The 17,878-nt window shown below is 40.3% G+C and overlaps 1 protein-coding gene and 1 long non-coding RNA gene across 4 annotated transcripts in view; both read left to right on the top strand.

Moving 5' to 3' along the window:
• The window catches only part of LOC106586111 (solute carrier family 35 member F5), a 30,134-nt gene extending 22,366 nt beyond the window's left edge, over positions 1–7,768 (top strand). For all 3 annotated transcript variants that reach the window (XM_014172980.2, XM_045707315.1, XM_014172981.2), the window contains exons 15-17: positions 287–444; positions 762–862; positions 5,518–7,768. In XM_014172980.2, coding sequence (XP_014028455.2) covers positions 287–444; positions 762–843 — 240 coding nt within the window. In that variant the 3' untranslated portion in view covers positions 844–862; positions 5,518–7,768. The remainder of the gene's footprint in view (positions 1–286; positions 445–761; positions 863–5,517) is intronic.
• Positions 7,769–12,818: 5,050 nt separating this feature from the next.
• LOC106586110 (uncharacterized) lies at positions 12,819–15,361 on the top strand. The gene is made up of 3 exons (XR_001324131.2): positions 12,819–13,043; positions 13,486–13,551; positions 13,681–15,361. It is a non-coding gene; the product is annotated as an uncharacterized lncRNA (long non-coding RNA).
• Positions 15,362–17,878: the final 2,517 nt, after the last annotated feature.

Raw genomic sequence — 17,878 nt, 5'->3', positions numbered from 1 at the left:
CCCATGCTTCTGATGTTGGATATCCAGTCTGTTGAGATGTCAAGTCAACAACTCTCATTTCATAAATACAGTACATGCTATCTAGTAACAGTGAAGTTCAAGTACAATGCACTCATCTTGTAAGAAGCCATCCTTCTGAGATGGTGGTGATTGTTATACATGTAGCTGTATTGCAAGTATTGGAATGTTTTTGACCCACTGTTAAGCAGCTGGCACTTGCTGTACATCTATAGGTGTACAATATAAGCAGCTATCACATTCTTTACTGCTATATTTCGGTCCCCAGGTGAGTTTCTCCTGGCTGTTTTTCGCTGGAGCGGTTCCCGTCTTCCTCTCCTTCTTCATCGCCACTCTGTTATGCCACTACAACAATTGGGACCCCGTCATGGTGGGGCTACGAAGAGTGTTTGCCTTCATATGCCGCTCGAAACATCGGATTCAAAGGTACTGGGAAAAACACTTGCTACTCTTTGTATTGTTGCCTACTGTTTACTTGGCCAATGCTTTGTAAAGTTTTACTTTCACAGTAATTGTGTATACACACACACACACTTAAATTTGCCCAAATTAAAATGTGCCCCATTGAATCCAGGACAATGGATAGTGTTGGTTGCCTTTAGGCTCGCTGGGATTGTATTTAAATTATTTTGCGTTTATGGCGCTAATTTGATATATTGTGATTGCACTCAATTCTTATCAGAATGCTAGTTGTTCCCATTCAGGTAGTGATTATGATCATAAGGATAATCCTCTTCCCTCAGATTGCCAGAGGACAGTGAACAGTGTGAAAGCCTTATTCCCTTACACACCGTCTCCCATGACAACGAAAGCTTCTGCTCGTGATCCACCAGCCAGTCACAGGGTAAGGAGACACAAATTAATTTTTTCTATGTCCTGTTACAATCTGAGGTTACCTACATAGAGCCATGACTACATGGAACTCTATTCCACATTAAGTAACTGATGCAAGCAGTAAAATTTGATTTAAAAAAACAGATTAAAAAAAACACCTTATGGAACAGCGGGGACTGTGAAGCAACACAAACATAGGCGCATACACACACACACACACACACACACAATAACATACGCACTATACACACACATACACATGGATACCCTCAGGAACAGGCCCCGACCCCAGTGATCTGCGTGAAGAGGAGGCGGAGAAAGAGAGGCCGGAGGGCGGGCTGCCTTCTGAAGAGTGGGAGGCGATCTAATAAACCCAGACTCCCCTCAATTCTGCTCGCAAACATGCATTCTTTGGACAATAAAATGGACGAGTTATTGGGAAGATTAAACTACCAACGGGACATTAAAAACTGTAACATCTTGTGCTTCACGGAGTCGTGGCTGAACGACGGCAATATCAACATACAGCTGGCTGGTTATACGATGTACCGGCAGGATGGAACAGCACCGTCTGGTCTATGTATTTTTGTAAACATCAGCTGGTGCACTATATCGAAAGGAAGTCTTGAGCTATTGCTCGCCTAAGGTAGAGTTTCTCATGATAAGTTGCAGACCACATTACCTACCGAGAGAGTTCTCAGCTGTTTACATACCACCACAGTTAAGAGGCTGGCACTAAGATAGCATTGAATGAGCTGTATTCCGCCATAAGCAAACAAGAAAATGCTCACCCAGAGACGGTGCTCCTAGTAGCCGGGGACTTTAATGCAGGGAAACTTAAATCAGTTTTACCTAACTTCTATCAACATGTTAAATGTGCAACCAGAGGGAAAAGAACTGGACCACCTATACACCACACACAGAGATGCTTACAAAGCTCTCCCTCGCCCTCCATTTGGCAAATCTGACCATAATTCTGTCCTCCTGATTCCTGCTTACAAGCAAAAATTTAAGTATGAAGCACCAGTGACGAGATCAATAAAAAAGTGGTCAGATGAAGCAGATGCAAACTACAGGACTGTTTTGCTAGCACAGACTGGAATATGGTCCGGGATTCCTCCAGTGGCATTGAGGAGTACACTACATCTGTCATTGGCTTCATCAATAAGTGCATCGATGACGTCGTCCCCACAGTGACCATACGTACATACCCCAACCAGAAACCATGGATTACAGACAGCATCCACACTGAGCTAAAGGCTGGAGCTGCTGCTTTCAAGGAGCGGGACCCTAACCTGGAAGCTTATAAGAAATCCCGCTATGCCCTCTGACGAACCATCAAACAGTCAAAGCGTCAATACAGGACTAAGATCGAGTCGTACTACACCGGCTCCGGCGCTCGTCGGATGTGGCAGGGCCTTCAAACCATTACAAACTACAAAGGGATGCACAGCCGAGAGCTGCCCAGTGACACGAGCCTAACGGACGATCTAAACTACTTCTATGCTCACTTCGAGGCAAATAACACTGAAACATGCCTGAGAGCACCAGCTGTACCAGAAGACTGTGATCACGCTCTCCACAGCCGATGTGAGTAAGACCTTTAGACAGGTCAACATTCACAGGGCCAGACGGATTACCAGGATGTGTCCTGCGAGCATGTGCTGACCAACAAGCAGGTGTCTTCACTGACATTTTCATACTCTCCCTGTCCAAGTCTGTAATACCAACATGTTTTAAAGCAGACCAGCATAGTGCCCAAGAACACTAAGGTAACCTGCCTAAATGACTACCGACCCGTAGCACTCACATCTGTAGCCATGAAGTGCTTTGAAAGGCTGGTCATGGCTCACATCAACACCATCATCCCAGAAACCCTAGACCCACTCCAATTTGCATACCGCCCCAACAGATCCACGGATGATGCAATCTCTATTGCACTCCACACTGCCCTTTCCCACCTGGACAAAAGGAACACCTATGTGAGAATGCTATTCATTGGCTACAGCTCAGCGTTCAACACCATAGTGCCCACGAAGCTTATCAATAAGCTAAGGACCCTGGGACTAAACACCTCCCTCTGCAACTGGATCCTGGACTTCCTGACGGGCCGCCCCCACGTGGTAAGGGTAGGTAACAACACATCCGCCACGCTGATCCTCAACACAGGGCCCCCCAGGGGTGCGTGTTCAGCCCCCTCCTGTACTCCCTGTTTACTCATGACTGCACGGCCAGGCACGACTCCAACACCATCATTCAATTTGCCGATGACACAACAGCAGTAGGCCTGGTCACCGACAACAATGAGACTGCCTATAGGGAGGAGGTCAGAGACCTGGCTGTGTGGTGCCAGGACAACAACCTTTCCCTCAACGTGATCAAGACAAAGGAGATGATTGTGGACTGAGCACGCCCCCATTCTCATCGACGGGGCTGCAGTGGAGCAGGTTGAGAGCTTCAAGTTCCTTGGTGTCCACATCACCAACAAACTAACATGGTCCAAGAACACCATGACAGTCGTGAAGCAGGCACGACAAAACCTATTCCCCCTCAGGAGACTGAAAAGATTTGGCATGGGTCCTAAGATCCTCAAAAGGTTCTACAGCAGCACCATCGAGAGCATCCTGGTTGGTTGCATCACTGCCTGGTATGGCACTACAGAGGGTAGTGCGAACGGCCCAGTACATCACTGTGGCCAAGCTTCCTGCCATCCAGGACCTCTATACCAGGCGGTGTCAGAGGAAGGCCCTAAAAATGTTCAGACTCCAGCCACCCTAGTCATAAACTGTTCTCTCTGCTACTGCACGGCAAGCGGTACCGGAGCTCCAAGTCTAGGCCCAAGAGGCTTCTAAACAGCTTCTACCCCCAAGCCATAAGACTCCTGAACATCTAGTCAAATGGCTACCCAGACTATTCACATTGCCACCCCCCCTCCCCTCTCCACACCACTGCCACTCTCTTGTCATCTATGCATAGTCACTTTAACTCTACCTACATGTACATACTACTTTAACTAACAGGTGCCCCCGCACATTGACTCTGTATCGGCACTCCCCTGTATATATTGTTATTTTTTTTACTGCTTCTCTTTAATTACTTGTTACTTTTATCTCTTATTCTTTTCCGTATTTTTTGAAACTGCACTGTCGGTTAGGGGCTCGTAAGTAAGCATTTCACTGTTGTATTCGGCGCATGTGACTAATAACATTGGATTTGATAACAGACACAAATATTTCCTCTATTTGTCCAATGATATTTGCCACTTATCGTCAGGAAAACACTGGATTAACTCACTTCCTATAATCATGTAATTTGTTTGTCTTTGAACATCTGTCATGCATTTATCTACTTTAATGTTTAGACACAGTATTGCGTGAGAGAGGAAGGACATGACTTAGGATGGTCATCAAGTAAATATTTTAGATAAGACCATCGCCCACCTACTCCAAGGGATCTGGATTTCATCATGTGAAAAAATGTAATTAGTTTTCCCTTTTTAGGGTTTTCAATACATTTTAGATGAAGACATGGTGTCTCATAGATGTGCTGTTGGTGAATGCTGTATTAGAGCTAACCATTGAGTACTTATTCTGAGCTTCCAGACTATCCAGGATTTGTTTGATAAATACCCTCCCCATTTTTACCAAGGTAGACATGCAGCTAGTATTCTGCTGGATTTATGCTGATGATGTAGCAAGGTTTTTTTTCTCAACGCAACCAGCTGGAGGCTGTCAGTGGGTTTCATAGCAACAATGATGACTTAAGCTGTGTTTGAATACTCATACTAACCGCACTAACCGTTCTATTTGTGACGTAAATTGAGAATGTAGTATGCTTATTGGTCATAGTATGGATATAGTTAGTATGTCAAAAGTTACCCAATGTCGTACTACATTCGCCAAAATACGAAGTATACAAGCAGTTTACACTGTTTCTGTGCTTTTGGAGCACATAATGCAATTCTTCAGAAAATGGGCGTGGCTTCAGAACATTTCAGATTTGAAGAAAATGGCAGAATATAGTCCGACGAGAATGTATACAAATTCATTGCTTTAACTAATTATGACAAATGTTGAGCAATGTATTAAAGTAATGCCTTTTCAAAGAAGTTACGTTACATGTTACGTTGTCTGGCAATTTGTTAGCTTCGCTAGCCTTTCGAACCACGTAGCATATCATTACATCAGTTGCTTTTATGTACCGGTATGTTAGCTAGCTACTGTCCTTACGTTAGTTGGCTACTAATATATAGAACTTACCAGTATATTAACTATATGCTATCTAACTACCCAGCGTTTATTGACTTGATTATTCACGTCACTCTTAGCTTAGCTAAGTGGTATAGGTGTGTGTTCTCAATGGATTTTGTTAATGAAGTTGTATGCTAACAAGCTATGCTAACAAGAAGTTGCATAGCAACAGCATCAACTTCCAGTAGACAGGCAACACAGCTTTAGTCACAATGCGTTTGAGACCCTCCTTGGGGCATCTAACGACCTGATATCGGCAAGATAAAAAAATATGACAATGTGAACAACAGGCACATGAAATGGATGTCTTTCAGATCTCCCTTTTTATTTCAGAATAAGTCAGTAAGACCTGCAAACATCTGTCTTCAATAGAAAAACAAGGTGTACTCTCTCACCTTTTTCTGTCTCTCACCAGATCGTGAATACAGCGCGGAGCGGCATGCTGAAGTGACAATCTTGAAGCAACCAAACAGAGACCTTGAACTACCCCCAGTGCCTCTTATTCAACCTATTTATTCTCTGCAGTGTGGAGTTGACGTTCCATCTCTACAAGATGAACTCTTTTTACTTTGTACAGCGTTGATGCGACTCGTCGTTGACTGAGATTGTGTGTTTTGCTGTGTTGGATGTGTAAAAAGAAAGAAACTTGATGGTGCCGGCCTTTTATCAATGATTCATAGTGTCATGTGGCCACTTCAAATGGTACACGTTTAAATAATGGGACAGAGTGGCTTCATAAGAAGAGCAAGGTTGTTATTCCCGTGGCAGCAATTTGTAACAATGAAAGGGTCGCTGCTTGTTCACAGGAGTAGGTTTGGGAGCAGGCAAAATGAATTCTCGTTAATGTAGAAATAGTATGGGTGGAACAAGTTGGTCATGGATTTGATCATCAGGCTATTAGGTGACTTACACATATGATGTAGAGATCTGTGCGTATTCACAAATAGTCTCAGAGTTAAAGTATTGATAAAGGATCCGTTTTGCCTTTTAGATCATAATGAATAAGATTATATAGACAGGGAGGACCTGTCCCTTGATCAGCACAGAGTAGCAGTTCCTGTAAACAAGCAGTCTCAGAAGTTTGAGATTAGGAGACGGCACTACAGCATTTGATTTCTCTCCATCTCTTGTCCCTGGCAGCCAGGTAATGCTGGATCATGAAGGCAAACTGTGATTAAGCTTTTTGTATGTGTTAGAATGGGAACTAACATTAACCCCTCGACTAAGCTAAGCTGCTATATAATGCCGTTGCCTTTCCAACCGAAAACAGTAACCATCTCAAAACAGGTGTAAATACTGTACTTCGCCATGAAATTCGAATGAAGTATTCTTTAGTTAGTATTTTGAAAAATGACTACTACAAAGACCCTCTGAGTATCTAGCCTTCATGTTCTCCGAAAAATTGTTTACTCCAATGTTTTTTGTTCTTTTAAAGTCTTTGCTGTTATGACACTAAAAAGGATTTAAGACAGACCAAGTACATGGATTTTCCAGTATGTTACAGAAGCACTATTTTTCATCCAATTAGATTCCCATAGTCTTAAAGAGAAAATGTTATTGCATCTGAGATTATTCATACCACTTCGGTGGGTATTGCAGAGCCACGAATGGGCACCTGATCTGATTGAATATCTTTCACCTGTTGAAAACGGACAATTTTATGCTATAATAGTTTCTATATCCAACAATTGTATTTTGACACATTTTGTTTGATCAGCACATGAAATGCAAATCAGTCACCCACTCACCCTTATTCTATTGATGATTTTATTTGACTTAAACACATGTTTGATCAGTTAAAGTGAACTGTCTCTTCTGTAACCCTTGATGTACACCATGACAAAGGGCATGTTCTCAATGTTATTCCACCAGCTGTCAACCTGTGTACAGAACTTTATGGAGTGTTTGCCCAGCACCCACTGTGGATGGAAGACATTTTATGACTTGAGCTAACTGCAGGAAGTAATAACTTGCCCTGTAAAGTGAAAAAAGTTCAGCCCCTCAAGTGCATGTTTTACCTTTGTCCAACTCAGTTGTTACTTTCACATTGTAAAAAAATAAAATAATCTACCCTAGCCAGTAGCTTTTATTACCATCAGCTATGATTCATGCACAAAGGAAACCAGCTGTGAGATGTATTTTGATGTTTAATACATGTGGTTCCTGTAGCCTATTTTTACTTGTGAAAAACCCAGGCACTCTGGAAGTATACATCCTATGAAAGTTGATCATTTATTTCCTATCTAAACATTTATCAGATTTTCCCCCATATCATCCATGTTGAAGTCTCTTATTGATGGGCGATGTGCCAGATACATAAGTGCATTGTATATATTTTCTCAAAGCTCATGTTTTTAAAACGTATTTTCAAAAATGTATTTTTTTCAACGGTTCTTACGAGATGTGAGTATATCGTATGAAGGTTGTTTTTTCTTTCTCAGGTACTTTGGTGGCAGGATGACTTTTTCCTCTGTCCAATCAGATTTTGTTTTGATAATTTCCTGTCCTTTATTAATGGATCTCTTTTAAAAAGATGTATACAGATTTATTTAAGTGTGATCATCGTAGTTTACCCTATCATCACAGGCTCTTTTAAGAGTCTTTGGTGAAATTGCGTAAGTCCTTTTTCTAATGTTATGCTGCACTATTAAAACTGAAGATTTTCATTCTTGTCTCAAATATAGTTTTTTTAGTAGGTATGACTCCAGTGCTATTTTTCCAAATCAGACTGTAAGAAAAATGTTTAATTGTGATTCTTCCCTCACGAAAAAGCACTATAGGATTACTATAAAAGAGTATTATACATATATAACAAAAAAACGTATAAGAACTTGTGGTAAATTCGGACATACTATAGAATATAGCATTCTTATAGTAAAAATATAGCAATAACTATAGCAATGTTATAGTGATCCTATAAGATTATTATAGAAATATACTGATGGTAAATTCGGACATACTATAGTATTCTTTAAGGAATAAGATTACTTTGCTAAAATATTTACCTAGCCTAATATTTCCCAATGATATCGGAAATTTTTTCATTAAAATACAGGAAGTAATTTTAGATTAATTCGCGCCAAGGCGCGACTTGGGTCAGAGTCAGAATTTACTTACAAATCTTTGAAACAAGAGGTAGAGTATCAACCAGATGACACAAACTGAAGAAAACATTACCTCTAGTAGGGTGATTTTTGTAACATGTTTTAAAGCAAAACAGATTGTTCTTGGGCAATTCAATGACAAGACAACATTTGTTGCATAAAGTGAGGATAAATACATCGTTTTTCATACATTCTAGATGAAATCGTAATTGTCGCATTTTGAAATAAAATTGTAAAAGTCTAAATACTGATCCAACTAGCCTAAAAACGGTCTCTGGTAAAGGCTAATGCCTAAGCAAATGTTCTAAGGAGGTTAAAAGTATTTTTCGATGAACCACCCCTTTAAGTAAGTAAATGTATTTGAATTATAAAACCCTTCTCGTCGTCCTTTCTGCCATGACTCAAGTTGTTTGCTTGCTGTACTCCGTTAGACAGTTTTAGTAGTTAACGAGAAATAGTTTTGTGAATATGTTTTGCATAATCCTATATGGCACTCTATAAATTAAAACACTAATGAGACAAATTATCATTGTACTACAATATGCATTAAACATTTACGTTAAATTAAGCAAAACTGCACATGCATACAACATTTTTCTGCTTGCTGTATTGTTAGTGTTAATACACCTGCTTTTGTATTCAAATTGTGACAATTTTGCATCCCTGCTGTACAGCTCAAGGTCACTGGGAATACACAGTATGACAGACAGTTAAAGAGATTTAATACAGATTCATTCAACCACCACCTTCCAACTTCTAATCATATTTTTTACTCTCAATCTCTACTCCTCATATTCTGATCATCATGCTTAAACCAAACACACTCACCGTTAGAAACTGTGTTTCCTCTCACCATTGATCCACTAGCCATGATGTCTGGGAACACACAATATGACAGACAGAGAAAGTGAATACAGATTCATTCAACCACCTCCTTCCATCTTCTAATCATCTTTCCTACTCCCAATCTCTACTCCTCATATTTTGGTCATCATGCATAAACCAAACACACAGACACCCTTTGAAGTTGTGTGTCTCATTCTCTCCCTCTTTAGGTTTTTCACCTCCTGGAGCAAACCTGGCGACTCTGAAAATATAGAACATAATGTGCTATAAATACACTTGTATGTAATATGCATTCAACTATCAATTGGTAGACACTATACAACTGCACCTACTCACAGTATCACAGTTTGCAGACGACACAACAGTGGTAGGCCTGATCACCGACAATGACGAGACAGCCTATAGGGAGGAAGTCAGAGACCTGGCCGGGTGGTGCCAGAATAACAACCTATCCCTCAATGTAACCAAGACTAAGGAGATGATTGTGGACTACAGGAAAAGGAGGACCGAGCACGTCCCCATTCTCATCGACGGGGCTGTAGTGGAGCAGGTTGAGAGCTTCAAGTTCCTTGGTGTCCACATCAACAACAAACTAGAATGGTCCAAACACACCAAGATAGTCATGAAGAGGGCACGACAAAGCCTATTCCCCCTCAGAAAATTAAAAAGATTTGGCATGGGTCCTGAGATCCTCAAAGGATTCTACAGCTGCAACATCGAGAGCATCCTGACGGGTTGCATCACCGCCTGGTACGGCAATTGCTTGGCCTCTGACCGCAAGGCACTACAGAGGGTAGTGCGTACGGCCCAGTACATCACTGGGGCTAAGCCGCCTGCCATCCAGGACCTCTATACCAGGCGGTGTCAGAGGAAGGCCCTAAAAATTGTCAAAGACCCCAGCCACCCCAGTTATAGACTGTTCTCTCTACGACCGCATGGCAAGTGGTACCGGAGTGCCAAGTCTAGGACAAAAAGGCTTCTCAACCGTTTTTACCCCCAAGCCATAAGACTCCTGAACAGGTAATCAAATGACTACCCAAACTATTTGCATTGTGTGCCCCCCCAAACCCTCTTTTTACGCTGCTGCTACTCTCTGTTTATCATATATGCATAGTCACTTTAAGTATACATTCATGTACATACTACCTCAATTGGGCCGACCAACCAGTGCTCCCGCACAGTGGCTAACCGGGCTATCTGCATTGTGTCCCACCCACCACCCGCCAACCCCTCTTTTACGCTACTGCTACTCTCTGTCCATCATATATGCATAGTCACTTTAACCATATCTACATGTACATACTACCTCAATCAGCCTGACTAACCGGTGTCTGCATGTAGCCTCGCTACTTTTATAGCCTCGCTACTGTAAATTGCCTGTCTTTTTACTGTTGTTTTATTTCTTTACCTACCTATTGTTCACCTAATACCTTTTTTGCACTATTGGTTAGAGCCTGTAAGTAAGCATTTCACTGTAAGGTCTACACCTGTTTTATTCAGCGCACGTGACAAATAAACTTTGATTTGATTTGTTTTGATATCTATGGAAAAATACCAAACTAAACCTGGACTTGCATGCAGGGTGAGAATATTCTGTGGGAGCATCCACAGGAATGCTTACCTTCAATCACGGAGAGAGATTGTCTGAGTGCTGCATTTTCTCTTTTGAGCTCACATATTTGAAAGTTTTCATGGTTAGCTGCATTTGCATATTCTGTTTTGACGCAAAGGTGAGGTCCTCACTCTCTATGTCACTTTGAGGTCTGGCCTGGAAGGACAAAGATTCTTTGTACAGCTTACACATTTAGACATGAATAGGGGACATATTTTTTAAAGACCAGCAATTGACACTATTTGTGGTGTTTTTTAGTCTCAATGATTGGAGATGTTTCAGACATAATTATTAACCAATTATTAACCACAGAACTATTTTTTTAAACGTATTTAGTTGCGTTGAGGAGAAATCAGACTTTTATGACAAGTGTTATGCTAATATTAGTGATTAGTACATTAAGTAGATGAGACAGGGTTAAATTCACCTTTAATGCATCAACTTTAATTGCACAACTGATGCTACAAAGTGTTAGGAACTTACTTGACGTGATACACTGGTCATTAGTTCCGCCTGATGTTTTTTTTCAGACTCGGCCCTCTTCTTTTTCTGTGATACACTCTGGTAGAGTAACGTAGCTACAGTCAGGAAATTACAGGTTTTGCGCAAAGATATAGCTAACGTTAGTCAACTTCACAACTAAGCATACATTTTGAGTAGTATTTTCCGCTTCTTCCACATAATGCGGGTTCTTTCTTTTGTCCCTCATTCCTCTCCCTTTCTTATCTTGCACATTCTGACCTTTTTTGACATTTCTACTAGTCTCTTGCGATCTTCTACAAAGTAAAAATTAACATTATTAGCTAGGTGATAGCTAAGAGCGGCTCACATCACTCACCATGTTCCATACCCCAACTTAGCTTACTAGTTATATCTTTTGTTTTATTTTACCAGGCAAGTCAGTTAAGAACGCATTGTTATTTACAACAACGGCCTGGCAATCAGCCCAGTTAGTATGTGTTAGCTAGCTTACGTGCTAACCAGCAGCTAGTAAGCTGGTGGATCGGCCTGCCGAACAGCTAACTAGCCAGTGGTTAGCATGCTACCTACACATACTAGTGAACTTAAGTGATATAACTAGCTCCTTAGCTAGCTAACGTTAGCTACATTAGTTGTTATTGTTATAGCCAATGTCTTGGCGGTATAACTTTTTTATAACTTAAGTTTAACGATTGATAACATTAACCATATATTGTTAGCTAGCTACGTTATACTGTGTCATTATCTGGGTAACGTTAGCTAGCTAGTTAGCTTACCATCCAGAGCCATGATATAGGTGGGATATCTCTTCCCCGTACACTGCCAATTAACAATACGTTCTTTCAAATTGTATTGGAAATTTTCCAGTGCATATGTGTTCATTATACATTTCAGAGGAGTCAGCAGGATGAGTGCACTCCATATGTGTGTCTGGGTCATTAGACACCATTAGACATGCACCTGTCTGGGGACTGGGCATGACTGTTTATTTCTGTACCAGTGCTATGGCCTAATATTTACTGTTGCTATGGTTACACCTATTGGGAACTTTCCAGAACATGTGTGCTCATCTCAGAGTGGTCAGCAGATTAAGTGCACTCTGTATGTGTATATAGGTCATTAGGCACCATTAGACATGCACCTGTCTTGGGAGTGAACATGTCTATTTATTTTTGAACCATTGCTATGGCTCTAAAGTTTCCATGCCCTAATGTGAAACCAAACTAAAATTAGTGCAAGGCTAAAAGATAATGGTGGCTAAATGTCAGAGGGGATGAATCATTAACATAAAGAGGAGTTACTATGTGTGTGACATAAGGATGAAACCTGTATAAAAAGTGTGTGCCAAGGCTTGAAAGGCAGTTGTTTTCATGAACCAGCTCGGCTTATGTTACTCTGTAATAAAATTCCATTTGAACTCACAGGCTCCGGTATTTGAGAGATATTATTGACTGGATATTTCCACGACAATTGTCGCACGTCCCATCAAACTCTTCAATATTTTCCAATGGAACAATTTCTGATGTCCCTTCTTCAAAAAAATCCACAAGTGCATACATATTTGGTGATATTTTGCTTCTGCTGCAAAGTGCAAACTGAGAGTAAACCGTTATTTTTTTGCACGCACCTAGTTTTTTGAATTTCGCACATGCGCACGATTTAGTTAACGTAGAGCTTGACGCCTTTTATGCTTTGCCGGCAAGTTTTTTTTATAGCTAGCAACGGAATCAGTTTCATTAGCAGTTGACAGAATACAAGCAGTTTTCAACAATTAGTTAATTTGCTTACCATTGTAAGAAATGCCTCCAGTCCGAGTGATAAGGGGACCATTTAAAAAATGGATGCATGATGAAAACTTCCTCTTTTCCTTGACAGACCAGGTCAAGCAGGAATATTAAGGTATTGTTGTTATATTGCCTTAGCTAGGTGTGAGCTCTAGAAACTATATTTATTTTTTAATGTAGCTACAACCATATTACTGCTTGGGGTGTTCAATTGCTTAGCTATGCTGTTACTGGTATGTATACACTAGCTGTATATCTGCTAGCTAGATACAGTTGCTAGTAAACTTGTTAGCTAGATGGTACATTGTCAGTGTTTGTATTCAGTGTCTAGTTTCCAGCTAGCTACTTACAAACCTCAATCAACATGGCTCTGATTATTTCGTTTAATCAGGATTTAGTCGCGTGTCAGTTACACAACCCCCCCCCCCACACACACACACAGAGACATTCCGTTTCTTCGTTTCTTAGCCTCACCCTTGTGAAGTCAGTGTCACGTATTCTAGCTAATATTTTCATTAGATAATGTTCGGTGTTGGTTTTCTCTGTTCATTTTTTAGGACCCTCTAACACACCCCAATCAACCTGGCTCTGATGATTTAGACCGTGATGATGCCCCTGAGATGGTTAGTGTCAGGTGCACAAACACACAACTCTCAGGCCTTAGCAATCTGTTCTACCTTTGCAGATGTATAATACATTTCCTTCTCGCTTAAACAAATGTCTAAAAATAACTTGAATCTAAATCTTTTCAGAACAAATAAATTATTTACCCTGGGGCATCAGTAACAAAAGGGCAATGCCTTATGGCAATAATGCTCTTTGTTCTGCATCATCACCTGACTGGAACTGCCCTGATAGACCTACTTGCCTTGCTGAATTTCCTTGTCCCCAACTTGGTTCCAACATCTAAATATCTCTTCAAAAAGCTTTTGGGTAATCCAGCCCTGACAGCTGTCTCGTTTATTTTGTGACGAATGCCAAAACTACTTAGAAAAGCAACCCGAAGACACAAATTGCTCACACTGTGGAACGCCCTTTATCAGAGAAACAAAACTTTTCTTTTTGTCAATACCTTTGAGGGACCTTCTGCGAGATACACTGGAGAACAGAATAGATGTAATAGATATTTTGAGGAAAACAGTGAAGGAAGAAGAATATGAAATCGAGGATGTCATAGATGGAAAGATGTACCAGACATTACTGAAAGAGATGAGACTATCTGCTGATGATTTAACATTAACCTGGAACTGTGATGGAGTACCCATTTTTAACTCCTCAAATTACTCAGTTTGGCCCCTTCAATTTACCATAAATGAACTGCCTTACATACATCGGAAAGAAAATGTGATGGTTGCAGGACTTTGGTTTGGCCCAGAAAAACCCAGAATGGATACCTTTTTAAAACCTTTTATTGATGAATGTTGAGATTTAGCCCAAAACCCATTACTTTGGAGAGATAACAGTGGGATTCTGAAGAGGACAAATGTCTTCTCCTTGATTTGTTCCTCAGATGCAATAGCCAGGCCAATCCTTCGTTACTGTAAACAATTCAATGGGGAATATGGTTGTGATTGGTGCTTGCACCCTGGTAAAGTTGTCCCCAAAGGCAGAGGATATGTAAGATCCTTACTCTCAACAACTGCAAATTGAAAGATCAAACAATCAATTTAAGGATAATGCATTTCACGCTGCTCACACTGACATTCCGCAAAATGGTGTAAAGGGGTTGTCAACACTGTTTTTGCTTCCATTGTTCAACATTTTGTTTGGTTTTCTGCCTGACTACATGCATCCTGTTCTCCTCAGCATAACTCGACAACTTCTGTCTCTTTGATTGGACATGTGCAACTGTTTGAATCCATGGCACATAGGTTGACAAATTACAGAATTAGACTCTTGACTCCTAAATCTCAAGCCGCCAAAGGAAATTACAAGAATACCGCGATCACTGCATATAAGTGATCAGCTTCTGTAAAACTTGCTGTAGAAGAACTAATTACCGGATCTGTCCCGTCCCAACCTTTGGAGTCATACGGTCGATTCATTTATGAACAGATTGTATATCACACAACTAACTACATAATCTCAGAAAAAAGGGATAATACCTCAGTCGTGTTAAAAATGGATGTTGTGCACAACTGCTGTTCTTTTTCTTTGTTAGACTGAATTGCGTTTGTCAAACTGTTAGGAGAATTATGTTCTCAATGTTAACTTCAATTAAAATACTCAGTCTGCAACCCGGAATTGGTAAGATTCTGGTTGAATGAAACAGACAGAGTTCCAGCTTACAAGAGGCAGAATGTTTATTTACAAGAACGTTCTGAAGTCCATTGTACAGAGGCATCATTTTTATAGTTCACTCCTCACTTACTTACGCACACACATACACACAAACATTAAGGCACCAGATCTCTTAACACTGTAGATCATTACCCCGCCAACAGTTTCATTCCTCTGAGATTAGGGAAACCTTGAGGGGAACTCCCTCTCATATCTTAAACCCTCAGAGTTCAAGCTAGGTCAGGTCAACCACAGTTGAACAGTTCTTTGTGTTTACTTAAACACACAGACACATTCTTCTCTTTCCCAGTCCAACCTTGTTAGATTTATGCTGAACATTTTAGTTACTCATTATACAGGCTACATACAGTGAGGGAAAAAAGTATTTGATCCCCTGCTGATTTTGTACGTTTGCCCACTGACAAAGAAATTATCAGTCTATAATTTTAATGGTAGGTTTATTTGAACAGTGAGAGACAGAATAACAACAAAAAACCCAGAAAAACGCATGTCAAAAATGTTATAAATAGATTTGCATTTTAATGAGGGAAATAAGTATTTGACCCCCTCTAAATCAGAAAGATTTCTGGCTCCCAGGTGTCTTTTATACAGGTAACGAGCTGAGATTAGGAGCACACTTAAAGGGAGTGCTCCTAATCTCAGTTTGCTACCTGTATAAAAGACACCTGTCCACAGAAGCAATCAATCAATCAGATTCAAAACTCTCCACCATGGCCAAGACCAAAGAGCTCTCCAAGGATGTCAGGGACAAGATTGTAGACCTACACAAGGCTGGAATGGGCTACAAGACCATTGCCAAGCATCATTGACAAGACAATTTTTTAACACAAAAACATTCAAGAAAATATTTAATCAGTCGTCTTCCTCAAATGAAGGGGATGATGATGCAATCTTTGCGAGAGGCAGGGAGTCTGATTTCATTTTTCCTCAATTCTAGGCTCAGACATTTCATTCAGGATCCTTCTGAAGGATTTGTTGCCATAGAAATGTACCTGGCTTAAAGGTGAGCCACTTTCGTGGTACTGGTTATCCTGAGTTGAACTCAGTTGACCAAAGTTCTCCTCAAACATGACTTGTAGTGTAGGGCTCAGGTTACCTAGGATTTGTTAGCTAAGGTTTGTGTTATGTGTGTTGGTTCACACTTTATGTTATGTTATTGGTCACAGAACTACCTACAAAAGACCCAAGGCTAAACTCAAAACTCAGGACGACTTCTGGTTTACAGTTCAGAAGTTGTGTTGTATTCAGTGAATCCTCTTCCGCTCCCTGATTAGGTTGGAAGATAGCAGTATGTTCATGGTTGTTCACTTGGCCAGATAGTGTTTTTAATTCAGCCTGAGAGGTAAGGAAGGCCAAATCAGGGGAGCAGATCTCCACCTAACACCATCACTTAACAGTTTTATACATTTTTCAGACTTCTCTATGGCCTACACAATTGAATTGTACAATGGTTTTCCATCCTGAAAGACTAATATAGTAGTGATAGTATGAGTGTTGTTTTTAGTATAGTATGTACAGTGTAATCTACTGTACATCATTGCATTGACCCACAATAAGCTATTATCAATTTATGTCCAAGAAATCCTGCCAAAAACATTTGAGAGACCTTTTAAGACCAACTTACGAGTCAAAAACTGGTACAGAGGAAAAACAATAGATCAACTCTTGTATTGTATGATCTTTGGTGTTTATGACAACACTAATTAGAAACCACATTCCTGTTTATAGAATGTATATTTATACTAACTACAAAAGATTAACACAGAAGCTAGCAGTGCAATTACGTCAGCAGATTGTCTTGCATATATGGCTTCCAAATACATTTCTGGTTTGGATCCAATCTGTCTAGTCATTGAAGATAATTGCAGTTACATGGACGAATTCCATATCCAAATTCAGCTGGCACGAATTGTAGTAATGGAATTGGACCATAATTGTGAAAGGCTCATAAGAGGATAAAGCTCTCAACTATCCTCATAAGCTGACATTGGGAAATGTCATACCTGTCTCTCTGTGTTTTGCCCATTGTACTATTGTACATTACTTGCAGCGATACATTTCTTTTGTGATTCATCATGCACTCAGTTCAGCTATTTTGTCAAACGCACGTCAGCATCTCGTCTTATACAACATTCAAATGTCAGTTTTACAGAGACATTTACAATCAGGGCAATTACAGAACATAATGATAGATCATTAGGAAAATATAAAAGGGATGAAAATGAAGAGGTAGGGTAATTATTGTAAACAAACCAAATTGATTTAGCTAGCTTTGCTGTTGAGAGTGCACCTGCCTGACAACGCTTTGTCATGCAGATAGGCCTGGGTTATCATGCTTTATCTGCCTGAGAGCTTTTGAGGACACAGAGATTGGCACTCAACCAATCAAGTCTGTGCTCTAATCAGATTTGTAAAACCTGCTTTATAACTTTACCCACCTCAAATTGTTGTGGAATATGCATTTGTGAAATCAGAGCAGATTGCAGGCCACGTTTTCATAGAATGGATACAGTCACTTTTCCTGTCTTAAATCAAAGTGTTAGTATTTGTTTGATTTACTTCCTGTCTGGAGCCAGCTCATTGTTAATATCAAATGATATGCACTTGATACAGCCTCAATAGAAAATGTGTGCACTTTAATTCAGTCAT

This window comes from Salmo salar, chromosome ssa25, assembly GCF_905237065.1.
Source record: "Salmo salar chromosome ssa25, Ssal_v3.1, whole genome shotgun sequence".
Taxonomy (NCBI): Eukaryota; Metazoa; Chordata; class Actinopteri; order Salmoniformes; family Salmonidae; genus Salmo; species Salmo salar.
Note: the sequence above shows the minus strand (reverse complement) of the source record. Positions and strands in the feature narration are given on the sequence as shown.